This window comes from Melanotaenia boesemani, chromosome 12 (genome assembly GCF_017639745.1).
Source record: "Melanotaenia boesemani isolate fMelBoe1 chromosome 12, fMelBoe1.pri, whole genome shotgun sequence".
NCBI lineage: Eukaryota > Metazoa > Chordata > Actinopteri > Atheriniformes > Melanotaeniidae > Melanotaenia > Melanotaenia boesemani.
In genome coordinates, this window is record NC_055693.1 from 482,689 (window position 1) to 497,043 (window position 14,355).

Sequence of the window (14,355 nt, forward strand, 5' to 3'; positions counted from 1 at the left end):
TAATCATGATCAAAGAAAATCTGCTCTTCCTCATATAGCACCTTCCCTTGTGTCCAAGCCTGTCGTAGGACACTTTCTTTGACGGTATAGTCCATAAACCTGACAATCAGCGAGCGTGGGGCAGCCGTTGGATTCTTGGGCTCGATGTGCCCTCTCAATGTTGATGTTGAGTTCAGGTGGGAGCTGGAGAGCGGTTCGGAGTAGCTCCTTTACAAATGCTTTGATGTCCCTTCCTTCGCGTCCTTCAGGCACACGGTAAATTCTTAAGTTGTTTCTCCTCAGTCTATTTTGCATATCATCACATTTGGCAGTCAGAGCCATCTCTCTGCGGATCAGGTACTGGAGCGCTCGTTCATGGCTCCTCCCAATGTCTTCGTTGGCACAAATACGAGCCTCCGCTTCTGTGGTCCTGTTTTCTAATGACATTATTTTATCTCCCAGATCTTTCATAGACGTCTCCAGTCTTGTCAGAGATAATTTGGTTTGCGTGTGGCCCTCAAGATTCTCCTTTTTGAGTTTTTCTAGCTCCGAGATTATTTTTGATTCTGAGTCACGCATGTTAGCATCTGTAGCTACACTCGCACTCGGTGTCGTTTGCATCAGAGTTAGCTGCTTCAAATTTTCGCCTTTTTCTTTAGTTTGGTCCTGTTTGCTTGAACCCTTACTTCTAACAGACGATGCCATGTTGTTTAAACCAAAATTTGCCGAGTTTTGTAGTTGTTTAGTTAGGATATTATATTAATTGGACGGAGCCTAGCCTCTATGCTGCTGCCTCCAACATGGCGTCACCGGAAGTGCTAAACTAATATATCTTCTAATGAAAATAAACACACTAAATTCATTTTATTGAATTTATAAACCAAATGAAAAACTACAAGTGGTTTGTTGTCAATTTTCATTAATCCTTGTTGTGTTCTTGGAGTACCGATGAAGGTCTGCAGGAGGCGATGGAGGGACGAATCAGTTTCCTCTCACAATAACAAACAGTGTGTCTCTGAGTTTATGAGATGTTGCAGCAGCAACACCAGCAACACCAATAACACCAGCAACACCAATAACACCAGCAACACCAGTAACACCAGCAACACCAGTAACACCAGCAACACAAGTAACACCAATAACACCAGCAACATCAGCATCACCAATAACACCAGTAACACCAATAACACCAGCAACACCAGTAACACCAGCAACACCAGCAACACCAGCAACACCAGCAACACAAGTAACACCAATAACACCAGCAACACCAATAACACCAGTAACACCAGTAACACCAGCAACACCAGCAACACCAGTAACACCAATAACACCAATAACACCAATAACACCAGCAACACCAGTAACACCAGCAACACCAGTAACACCAATAACACCAGCAACACCAGTAACACCAATAACACCAGCAACACCAGTAACACCAATAACACCAGCAACACCAATAACACCAGCAACACCAATAACACCAGCAACACCAATAACACCAGCAACACCAGTAACACCAATAACACCAGCAACACCAGCAACACCAATAACACCAGCAACACCAGTAACACCAGCAACACCAATAACACCAGCAACACCAATAACACCAATAACACCAATAACACCAATAACACCAGTAACACCAGTAACACCAATAACACCAATAACACCAATAACACCAGCAACACCAATAACACCAATAACACCAATAACACCAATAACACCAATAACACCAGTAACACCAGTAACACCAGTAACACCAATAACACCAATAACACCAATAACACCAATAACACCAATAACACCAATAACACCAATAACACCAATAACACCAATAACACCAATGACACCAATGACACCAGCAACACCAGCAACACCAGCAACACCAGCAACACAAGTAACACCAATAACACCAGCAACACCAATAACACCAGCAACACCAATAACACCAATAACACCAGTAACACCAGCAACACCAGTAACACCAGCAACACAAGTAACACCAATAACACCAGCAACACCAATAACACCAGCAACACCAGCAACACCAATAACACCAGCAACACCAGTAACACCAGTAACACCAGCAACACCAATAACACCAGCAACACCAATAACACCAGCAACACCAATAACACCAATAACACCAATAACACCAATAACACCAGCAACACCAATAACACCAGCAACACCAGCAACACCAATAACACCAGCAACACCAATAACACCAGCAACACCAATAACACCAATAACACCAATAACACCAATAACACCAATAACACCAGTAACACCAGTAACACCAGTAACACCAGTAACACCAGTAACACCAGTAACACCAATAACACCAATAACACCAATAACACCAATAACACCAATAACACCAATAACACCAATAACACCAATAACACCAGCAACACCAATAACACCAATAACACCAGCGACACCAGCAACACCAGCAACACCAATAACACCAATAACACCAATAACACCAATAACACCAATAACACCAATAACACCAATAACACCAATGACACCAATGACACCAATGACACCAATGACACCAATGACACCAATGACACCAATGACACCAATGACACCAATAACACCAGCAACACCGATAACACCGATAACACCGATGACACCGATGACACCGATGACACCGATGACACCGATGACACCAATGACACCAATGACACCAGTAACACCAGTAACACCAGCAACACCTTCTTCTCCACCACCTCTGTCCTGCTTCTCCTTCACTAACCCTACCCTCAATTTTCCTCCACCACCCCCACCCTCGCTTCTCCTCCAGCTGATGAATGAAGAAGAGAAAAACTGTGAATGGGATCCAGTGTTCAGGAGAACCCCCTCCCCCGAACCAGGACCAGGTGATGTCTGATTGACAGCTGAGTTACCAATAGTGTTACCAAACCATGATGGGGTGGGAGTGGGGGGGTTAAACTGAGATAAACGGGGGGGGGGGGGGTTGACTGACAGGAACAGCGTCTGTCTCCTTTTTTGTCAGCAGCTATGGGGGGGGGGGGGGGGGGCTGCAGAGTTGACTTTTATCTTGACTTACCTTGACTTTTATCCTAGTTGATGATTCAGAATTTGACTTTGTTCCGTTTTCCGTCAGATGTTTGCTGATGGAGTCCGATCCTGGATCAGCAGCCTCATCATGGCCGACCGGCTGGAAGTTGCATAAATGGCTGCCATGTCCCAGAAATCCCCGCCCCCCCTCCCCTCCAGCAACCAATGGGGAGGCAGTGTTAGGTGATGATGCGAGTCGCCCCCCTCAGTATAAAACCCTGAAGCACCGTCAGGGCCCTCCTGAGCAGTCGAAGCATTCCCAGCCTCACCTCGGGTGGAGGGACTGCGAGGAGGGAAGCAGAACTACACCTCTCTGTGTAGTTTTGTTTTATTATCTGGGGGCTCGGCCGTTCTCACCTTGGATTTTCAGCACACCTGTCTGAATAAGAGGACCGGGTAGTCCGCCGGGCTCCGTCCCATCAACCCCAGGCACCCTTGTGGAAACAAGTGAGTACTCCCAGCTGGTGTCCCAGTTTGGCCTGGAGCCGTGTGCTGGATGTGGTGGTTTATGGGGCTGGACTGGGTTTTGGTGCAGTCTGTTCAGGTTTTGGAGGTTTTGGGTGTTGGATGTATTTGTGGTACAGATTGAGGCCGCATGCAGCAGGCCGAGCGCTGGGAGGCCAGAAATAGCTGCTGAGAGCAGAACGCTGGCCGTCAGCTGCACCAGGATGGCTTTTTAAGGGAATCAGCAGCAGGGTATCAGTTCCCCCCCCAGTTATGTGCCACATGCAGCTGTCAATCAAACCCTGCGGGGCGGGGGGAGGGGCGCGGGTATTTCTGGTTACGGCCTTATCTGTCACTTGCATGCCGGTCTGAAAATATCATCTGGGTTGGTCTGATCCTTCAGGCGGATCAGAACTGAGCTGACGGTGTTTATTGATCCATCGATCAGGTGATCAGATCAACTTTATTTAAAAACAGCCGTCCACCAAAGTGCTTTCTAACTTTATTTAAAACAACAAACTCACACTTGACAATAAATAAGAAACACATAAAAGGTCCTCTAAGTCCGCTTCTCGTGGGGCGGGGGGGGCAGCAGGTCTGGACGGGGGGGGGGGCGCAGATCAGGTCCAAACTGAGTCGTTCCATGTAAGCAGATAAAGATAAAGATGATGATGATGATGGTAATAATGATAAAGATGTTAAAGATGATGATGATGAAGATGATAACAATGATAAAGATGATGATGATGATGATGATAATGATGATAAAGATGATGATGAAGATAATGATGATAAAGATGATGATGATGAAGATGATAATAATGATAAAGATGATGATAATGATGAAGATAATGATGATGAAGATGATAATAATGATAAAGATGATGATAATGATGAAGATAATGATGATGAAGATGATAATAATAAAGATGATGATAATGATGATGAAGATGATAATAATGATAAAGATGATGAAGATAATGATGATAAAGATGATGATGATGATGATGATAATAATGATAAAGATGATGATAATGATGAAGATAATGATGATGATGATAATAATGATAAAGATGATGATAATGATGATGAAGATGATAATAATGATGAAGATGATGATGATGATGATGATAAAGATGATGATGATGAAGATGATAATAATGATAAAGATGATGATAATGATGAAGATAATGATGATGAAGATGATAATAATGATAAAGATGATGATAATGATGATGAAGATGATAATAATGATAAAGATGATGATGATGATGATGATAAAGATGATGATGATGAAGATGATAATAATGATAAAGATGATGATAATGATGAAGATAATGATGATGAAGATGATAATAATGATAAAGATGATGATAATGATGAAGATAATGATGATGAAGATGATAATAATGATAAAGATGAAGATGATGATGACGCTTCCCTCTGATAATGTATTGATCACCTTTGGATTTTCATTGATTAGACAAGCAAAGCTCCCCCCCCATAAAGAAACGTACGAAACGTTTTCTGGCTGCGGCTCCGTTAACTGAACAGGAGAAACTTCATTTCTTTCAGTAATTCCACTTAAAAAGGAAACTGAACCTGCCGGCCGTTCGTCCTACCACACAACTCGCTGGCGCACAGGTGTGGGTGAGGCGCTGCGTACAGGTGTGGGTGAGGCACTGCGCTGCGTACAGGTGTGGGTGAGGCGCTGCGTACAGGTGTGGGGGAGGCGCGGGGGAGGCGCTGCGTACAGGTGTGGGTGAGGCGCTGCGTACAGGTGTGGGGGAGGCGCGGGGGAGGCGCTGCGTACAGGTGTGGGTGAGGCGCTGCGTACAGGTGTGGGGGAGGCGCTACCAGCAGAAAAAGGCAGCAGGGCCATAAATCATTTCCAGATTAGGTCTGAAGCAGAACAAATAGTATCAGAGCAGAAATGAGGACTCGTTTCAGGGGGAAGCTGCATGTGGACGGTGAGACGTTCATGTGTTTCAGTGTCGGTTAAACTCTGCAGCAGGTCGACCGAAGTAAAACAGATCTGATGAACAGAAGCTGGAGGCAGTTTAACGAAGGCTGCTGATGACGGTGGGACGGCTGGAAGCCAGAAATATTCTGGTGTTTTCTTTCGTTTATTTCTGTCTTCGGGGGGTGAGGTAGGAAATATGAGCTGCAGGGCGTTAAAGTTCAAACGTCTCCTGTTCAGACGTGACGTGAAGATGGAAATATTGTAAATAAAAGAACATGTTTAAATGGAATCTAGCCTCATTACATGCAGCGGGAGATACTTCCAGCATTTATCTGTTATAATTGTGACTTAACTTACTGGACTGAGGCTGGAGTTAGAGCTTCCAGAGCCGCCACACAGACGGATCCTGGACCAGGACTTCATGTCGTAGTCCTCTAGTCCAGCTGCTCCTGAACACAACGTCAGCAGCGTCTCACCTGGACTAAAGAAACCAGGACCTGGTCTGCTGAGCAGGGTCCACAGGGTCTTTTCTGATGAGCAAATCCTGCATCTCATGTAGAAATCCAGGTCCCAGAGTCTGGAGGAAGACTGGAGAGGCAACAATCCAAGACCCTTAAAGTGCAGCGTGACGTTTCCACAGTTGTGGTGATGTGGGAGCCGTGTCCTCTGGTGCTGGTCCACTGGGTTTTACTAAGTCCAGAGTCCATGCAGCGTCTACCAGGAGGTTTTAGAGCTCTTCATGCTTCTTTCAGCAGAAAAACCTGCAAACGTGATGAGAAAAATCAAATCATTGACGTCCTCACACACAAAACCTTTCACCATAAAACAGGGCCTTGTTTAATGAGTCTTTATGGCTTCTGATGGAGAAAAGGGACTTTTCCCTAAAAAATCCTTAAAGTCCAGCCTCAATGTCGATCATCTCATAATGACGGGAGTAAAGCTCATTTCCTTCTCTGGGGATAATTAAAGAAGGAAAAGGCTCTGTTCTGTACAGCCTTTTTACATCAGAGACCTCCCATCTGTGTATCATCCTCACACATGGGGAGGACCCCGACGACGTTGCAGCCAAGTCATCACAAGAGGATAAAATTCCAGGATGGCTGAAGGGTCCTGCACATCATCCTCACCATCACATTCGCTCCAAACACGGTGTGCTCAGCATTACATTAAATATGCTGATTTATCTTTACTTTCAAGATGATCAATAATGTGGCTCCGTCACCACTTCAGAGGTTTATTAGATTACCACCTGAACCCGATCTCAACTCCAGGGCCGTGTGCACGACGGAAAGCCGCATCAGGACCACCAGCTTTCTCTCCTGCAGCAGCAGAAGTCAAAGAATTCTGCATAAACTGACATGACGGCATGAAGTTCCTCATTGTCGTGTTTCCCCTGAAAAAATGTGTACATGTCCCGACATGGAAAATTCTTTGTATTTACTTTATTGGACAATGAGGGGTGGGCCGGGCTTTGTATATATATTATACAGACTGCATCCCCTGAGACGAGGCCGGGGACCCTGAACATGGGTTGCAGCTGCCTGTAGCTCTCTGGTCTACCACCACCTACTCTATCTGGCCTGCTTCTATGTAACCTGCTTCTATGTAACCTGCTTCTATGTGACCTGCTTCTATCTGGCCTGCTTCTATGTAACCTGCTTCTATGTAACCTGCTTCTATCTGGCCTGCTTCTATGTAACCTGCTTCTATGTAACCTGCTTCTATGTGACCTGCTTCTATGTAACCTGCTTCTATCTGGCCTGCTTCTATGTAACCTGCTTCTATGTAACCTGCTTATATGTAACCTGCTTCTATGTGACCTGCTTCTATCTGGCCTGCTTCTATGTAACCTGCTTCTATGTGACCTGCTTGTATGTAACCTGCTTCTATGTAACCTGCTTCTATCTGGCCTGCTTCTATGTGACCTGCTTCTATGTAACCTGCTTCTATGTGACCTGCTTCTATGTAACCTGCTTCTATCTGACCTGCTTCTATGTGACCTGCTTCTATCTGGCCTGCTTCTATGTAACCTGCTTCTATGTGACCTGCTTCTATGTGACCTGCTTCTATCTGACCTGCTTCTATCTGACCTGCTTCTATCTGGCCTGCTTCTATGTAACCTGCTTCTATGTAACCTGTTTCTATGTAACCTGCTTCTATGTGACCTGCTTCTATCTGACCTGCTTCTATGTAACCTGCTTCTATGTAACCTGCTTCTATGTGACCTGCTTCTATGTGACCTGCTTCTATCTGACCTGCTTCTATGTAACCTGCTTCTATGTAACCTGCTTCTATGTGACCTGCTTCTATCTGGCCTGCTTCTATGTAACCTGCTTCTATGTAACCTGCTTCTATGTGACCTGCTTCTATCTGACCTGCTTCTATGTAACCTGCTTCTATCTGGCCTGCTTCTATGTAACCTGCTTCTATGTGACCTGCTTCTATGTGACCTGCTTCTATCTGACCTGCTTCTATGTAACCTGCTTCTATGTAACCTGCTTCTATGTGACCTGCTTCTATGTAACCTGCTTCTATGTAACCTGCTTCTATCTGACCTGCTTCTATCTGACCTGCTTCTATGTAACCTGCTTCTATGTAACCTGCTTCTATCTGGCCTGCTTCTATCTGGCCTGCTTCTATCTGACCTGCTTCTATGTAACCTGCTTCTATCTGACCTGCTTCTATCTGACCTGCTTCTATGTAACCTGCTTCTATGTAACCTGCTTCTATGTGACCTGCTTCTACCTGTTGACCCGGCGTCCTCACCGTCTCTTTAAAACTCTCCTGTTGCCGCTGACTGCTGGTGTGTTTACCCCATAGACTGTATATAAAAGATGGGCGGAGCCTCCATAGGTTTCTGAAGAGCTGAATTGAAGCTCATTGGGCGTTCCCACCGTCGCCATCTTGGTAGCGTCACACGTGTCGTTAGTCCCGGGAAATAAAAAAAATGGGCAAAGAGGTGGAGCTGAGAAGGGGGCTGTGAAGGTGGGGGTGGATGATTGACACCGATCAAACTCCGAGCTGCCTGTAGCTAAGAGCTAACCGAGCTAACCCAGAGCTAACGGTAGCTAACCAGCTAACGGAGGTAGGCGGGCTAAAGCTAAGGCGTGCTGTTAGCCGGCTAAAAACCGTGTTTGTGCTGCACTCTCTCTTCTTTCCATGGATATTGGATACATGTCAATCAAAGGGACCCGCCCCTAATTATGTAGTATTTCAAGATTAAATAACATCCAAACGGATGAGTTAGGAAGGAATTCACCCCCCTCACAGTTGTCATGAAGGTAAACTTGACCTTTTAATCCTAAAATGGGTTTTTGTACCAGGCTTTAAACATGGTTATTTCTGCTGTGAAGTTGGTCTTTTTAACATGGGAGTCTATGGGGATTAACTTTGTTTTGGAGCCCCTAGTGGACGAGGGGGGAACTGCAGATTTTTACACTTCCGCATAGACTTCACATTTTACAGGTTGCCGTTTGGTCTACCTGGATATTACTGTTTATAAGTGATTAGTTGTTCAGCACTGATCAGCTGTGGTGTGTTTAAAATGCTCTAAAAATAAATTGGGGCTGGATCATTGAGTTACTGGGTTGGAGGCTCCTGGCTCAGGTTCAGCTGTGAGGAGGAAACATCAACCAGAAACATGGCAGATGCAGCCTGTTTCTATAGTAACAGATGGGTCTTCTGGTGTGGAGCAATGGAGACGCAGCGCCACCTGCTGTTGATGTGAAACTGTCTCATGTGGGACTCCATCTCTTTCAGGGTGCCGACCGTCATGTCCACACAGGCGCCGACGTTCACGCAGCCGCTGCAGAGCGTCGTGGCACTGGAGGGTAGTGCCGCGACGTTCCAGGCTCAAGTCAGTGGTAAGAAGGAAGGAGGCTGTTCCTACAGATCTTTTCAGCAGGAGGATCTCAGTCTGTGTGGGTTCTCTGACTCGTTCCCCTGTCCTCCTCAGGTTCTCCAGTTCCTGAGGTGAGCTGGTTCCGTGATGGCCAGGTTCTTTCTGCCTCCGCTCTGCCCGGCGTTCAGATCTCGTTCAGCGACGGCCGCGCTGTTCTGATGATCCCCGCTGTGACCGCCGCACACAGCGGACGCTTTTCTGTCAGAGCCACCAACGGTGCTGGACAAGCCACGAGCACCGCTGAGCTCCTCGTCACAGGTGAGACTGACTCAGGTGAAACTGACTCAGGTGAGACACTGACTCAGGTAAGACAAAGGTGAGACGCTGACTCAGGTAAGACTGACTCAAGTGAGTCTGACTCAGGTGAAACTGACTCAGGTGATACATTAACTCAGGTGAGACACTGGCTCAGGTAAGACTGGCTCAGGTGAGACTCTGACTCAGGTAAGACTGGTCCAAGTGAGACTCTGACTCAGGTGAAACTGACTCAGGTAAGACTGGCTCAGGTGAGACTCTGACTCAGGTAAGACAAAGGTGAGACGCTGACTCAGGTAAGACTGACTCAAGTGAGTCTGACTCAGGTGAAACTGACTCAGGTGATACATTAACTCAGGTGAGACACTGGCTCAGGTGAGACTCTGACTCAGGTGAGACACTGACTCAGGTAAGACTGGCTCAGGTGAAACTGACTCAGGTGAGACATTAACTCAGGTGAGACACTGACTCAGGTAAGACTGGCTCAGGTGAAACTGACTCAGGTGAGACATTAACTCAGGTGAGACACTGACTCAGGTGGGGAATTTTGGGATCTAACTAGAAACGTTTTGACTGAAAGACGACCACTCATGTAAAAACAGCTCAATTAATGAAACAGCAGTTTTATAAAAACCAGTCTGTTTCTGTCTCCCTGCAGCGGAGACGGCGCCTCCCAGCTTCCTTCAGAGGCTGCAGAGCTCCACCGTGAGGCAGGGCAGCCAGGTGAGGCTGGATGTCAGAGTGACAGGTATCCCCACACCTGTGGTCAAGTTCTATAGAGAGGGAGCTGAGATCCAGAGCTCGGCTGACTTCAGAATCCTGCAGGACGGAGACCTGTTCAGTCTGCTGATTGCCGAAGCCTTCCCAGAGGATTCTGGGACGTATTCTGTGACAGCCACCAACAGCAGCGGACGGGCTACGTCCACCGCCGAGCTGCTGGTCCAAGGTGAGCTCCGTTAGCTTTTATGTCTATGTTCCGTTTTGTAGCCGACGGTTTAATGTACTCAGCTTGTCGTGGGTTTAGGTGAAGAAGCTGTTCCAGCGAAGAAAACCAAGACCGTGATTTCAACCGCTCAGATTTCACAGACCCGACAAACTCGAGTAGAGAAGGTGATCAACGCATGACTGCCTGTTTCAGTATCTTCACCTCTCGTCTCACCTGATCTATCCTAGTCCAGTATCTAATCCTGTCTCTGCTCTCCGCTGCATCTACTCCAACCCCATCATCACCTTAGAGGATGGAGGCCAGTTTCCAGGCCACCACCATGATGCAGATGCAGTTGGAGGGAGCCCAGATCACTCAGCTGCTGGGTCACAAGACTCCGCCCAGAGTTCCACCAAAACCCACGTCTAAGTCCCCGACCCAGCCCTCACTGGTTGCCAAGGTGGCCGGAGGGCGCCAGCAGTCCCCATCACCTGTCAGACACGTGAAGGCACCCACGCCCACACCTGTCAGGTGGGTGGAGCCTCCAGTTCATGTCATATGAAAAATTAAACCAATAACAAAGACTCATCACTCTCTCCAACCCCCACCCTCTTCTCCAGGCCGGTCAAGTCCCCCATAACAACACGAAAACAGCCTGCCACGAGCGCCGATGTCCTCCCGCCCTGGAAACAAGGCGTAGACTCCGTCACGATGGTGGTCCAGCAGCAAATTACAGAGGCCAAAGAGGTCAGGGTGGGGCCATACTGGGAGGAAGGGGGAATATGGATGGAGTCAGATCTGTTTAGTTCCTTAATAATGAGATGATTTCAGGTGGTCTACTCTGAGCTCGGGTGGTCTACTCTGAGCTCGGGTGGTCTACTCTGAGCTCGGGTGGTCTACTCTGAGCTCGGGTGCATGCTATGCTCTGTCAGTCCTTTCCAGCTGTTTTTTTGTTTTGTCTCACCAGAAGTTTTGCAGGTTGCTCAGAACACAAACTGTCCAACTGGTCTTCGGTCTCAGGTCCGTCTCTAGTGTCTGACTGACGTCTGGATCCATCGGTTTTATGTAAAGACAGCAAGTCTGTTCTTTGAGTCGCCCAAAGTTCTCCATCTGCTTTATAATCCAGTCTTTCCCCACCTCTTCTAGTCCACACTGTCTAGTCCAGATCTTCTACTCCAGACCTTCTAATCCAGATCTTATAGTCTTATAATTTGTTTCTCATATTTTCCCCCATATTTGGGTCACTTTGATTTCCGTGGTTGTTCCAGTTCTTCTTCTCCTCATACAGAAACATTTGTGTGGCCCTTCCAGCCATATAAACATCAGTGTTCATCCTCTTAAATTTGGTTGTTAGAACCAAACGTTGGAATCAGGATCATCTGAAGCACCAGAATCCACCAATCAGAGGATGATGATGGAAAGTCCTCACTGAGACCAAATTTAGAGGTCTTAGATGAACAGAGAAACAGCAGAGGAACATGTTTCAGACCATCGCCCACCTGGAGCAGCTTCAGCAGCTGAATCTGAGAAGGGATGTTACCCGTGATCTTCATTTTTATCATGTCCACCTGGTCCTGCAGAGACCTGGGATGCCTTACATCTCCTCCTCCTCCTCCACCTTCTTCCAGATGTCCTCCTCCACCTTCTTCCAGATGTCCTGTTTGAACAGATGAGCAGGATCCCCCAGCATCTTCACCACTCATGTTTCCAAAGCTAAACCATCCTCCTGGACCTCCAAAGAACCGATCAGAACTCACCAGAACCGATCAGAACTGAGGATGTGATGATGATGCTGGAGTCTGTGCACATGTATGGGTGGAAGGTTTCTGAGCTGTTAACTGTGATGGTTGTCCCCAGGCTGATGACGGAGGATGTTCTGAGTTAACCGTGTTCTGTGTTTGAGTTGAAAACGTCTGACCCTGACGTCTAGGCTGTGGATGGTCCCGTCTGCCTGCCGCCTTTCTACCGTGGATGTCTTGAGTTCATTGTGCTGCTGGTTCTGTCTCCAGGCCGAGGGCGAGAAAAGAGCTGGGGCGGTGGCCACGGTGGTGGCAGCCGTTGACCTTGCTCGTGTCCGTCAGCCCGTGCATGTTGAGGGCGATCGAAATGAAGAGCAGGAGGCGGAGGCGATAGAGGCGGAGCTAAGGCAGCGGGCTGCGGCTATGGCGTCCGGTCAGCAATATGGACTCGGCTGGACGTCAACCAGACTGCAGACAGCCCAAACGCTCTCAGCTGAACCCCAGCCTCAGGTTAACAGCAATCTTTTCTGATGCACTGGTAAACTATTTTCTCAGTCCAGATGTTCTGGTGTCGGTTGTTCTCAACTCCATCCAGACAGAGCCGAACCACCCAGGTTCCTCTGATGATGTATGACCTCCATGTAATAATTACACATATGCAAATGAGCAAAATTGTTTGCCAGTGCTTGAAGATAAACACAAAAAAGTAAAAAATTACAGATCTCTTAAATCAAGATTAATCCCTAATATCTGATATATTGATTATCTTCCTGAGTCTAACGCTCCTCTGTTGGTTGCTCCAGATCCGTGTGGACACTGGTCTCAGCCCGTCTCCAGTTCCACATTTCACAGTTTCTAAAGTTTCTGTCCCAAAACCAGAGACTAGCGCCGAGGTAAGAAAGGCGGCACCAGGCCACCAGAGCATAACCCGAGTAGAACCTTAACACAAGAATAACAGAATTCATCATCTAACCAGTACTGACAAGGTCCTGAGATCAACCCTCTGCCATCAAGTCCAGGTTCAGTCATACATTTATGTGGACTCAGTCCCACTCTCAGACTAGAGTATAAATAAACTTGGTAAAGTCCAGTTTAATCAAGAATCCACTTTAGTGGAACCCAATTCAGTCCAAGTAGAGCCCAAAACTCAGTTTAAAAAGCCAAATTACACCTTCATCAGAACTCGGAAGGAAAACCTCCATCAGAACCAGAACTAAGAAGGAAAACCTCTGTCTGAACCAGACAGACAGACAGACAGACAGACAGACAACTTTATTTATCCCCGAAGGGAAATTGCGTTGTTACAGTAGTCCAGTGTCATACGTGGCATAAACTATGAATAAAAAATAGAAGTAAAATATACAATATAAGTAAAGTGGAATAGAAGTAGAAATAAAATAAAGATAGAAATCCAGAGTGGAATAAAATTAGAAATAAATAAAATATGAATACAGAGTGGATTGGCAGATAAAGTGCAGTGGCAGTAATAATGAAACTAGCTATCAGATATTAATATGCCAATATGACTATGTAAATAAAGGATGTGCAAAGATGATACAGAATGTTGGATGTGCAAAGGATACAAATATTGTATAATTATATGATATATAATATCAAGCGACAGTTATAGGTTGCAGTAAGTTCAGTGGTTGGCTTAGTCCAGTTGTGTGATCATGGCTTTGGCAGAGGTGGATGAGTTATGGAGTCTTATTGCAGCAGGAAGGAACAATCTCCTGTACCGTTCCTTAGAGCAGCGGGGTTGGATCAGTCTGCTGCTAAAACTGCTCTTTAACTTGTCCAGTGTGTTATGGAGGGGGTGGGAGGGGTTGTCCCTGATTGCCAGCAGTTTTGCCAGCATTCTCTCCTCCACCACCTCCTCCAGGGTGACAAGTTTAGAGCTGACAGCAGAGAACCAGGAAGGACGGCCATCTTCCTAGACCAGTTGGGGGTTGAGAGGACAGGAAAGAGGGTGAACCAGCAGCAGAACTCTAATCCAGGGATGAACAACAATGTCAGATGTTTCTACATGAAGAGTAAAGAGAGCAGAGTGGAG

The 14,355-nt window shown here is 46.5% G+C and overlaps 1 protein-coding gene across 1 annotated transcript in view; it reads left to right on the top strand.

The window, feature by feature from the left end:
• The first annotated feature begins 3,379 nt into the window (after positions 1-3,379).
• The window catches only part of LOC121650515 (titin-like), a 202,438-nt gene continuing 191,462 nt past the window's right edge, over positions 3,380-14,355 (top strand). The window contains 9 exon segments of the mRNA XM_042002069.1: positions 3,380-3,522; positions 9,242-9,345; positions 9,438-9,641; positions 10,297-10,584; positions 10,663-10,748; positions 10,874-11,139; positions 11,181-11,310; positions 12,573-12,812; positions 13,106-13,195. Coding sequence (XP_041858003.1) covers positions 9,255-9,345; positions 9,438-9,641; positions 10,297-10,584; positions 10,663-10,748; positions 10,874-11,139; positions 11,181-11,310; positions 12,573-12,812; positions 13,106-13,195 — 1,395 coding nt within the window. The 5' untranslated portion in view covers positions 3,380-3,522; positions 9,242-9,254.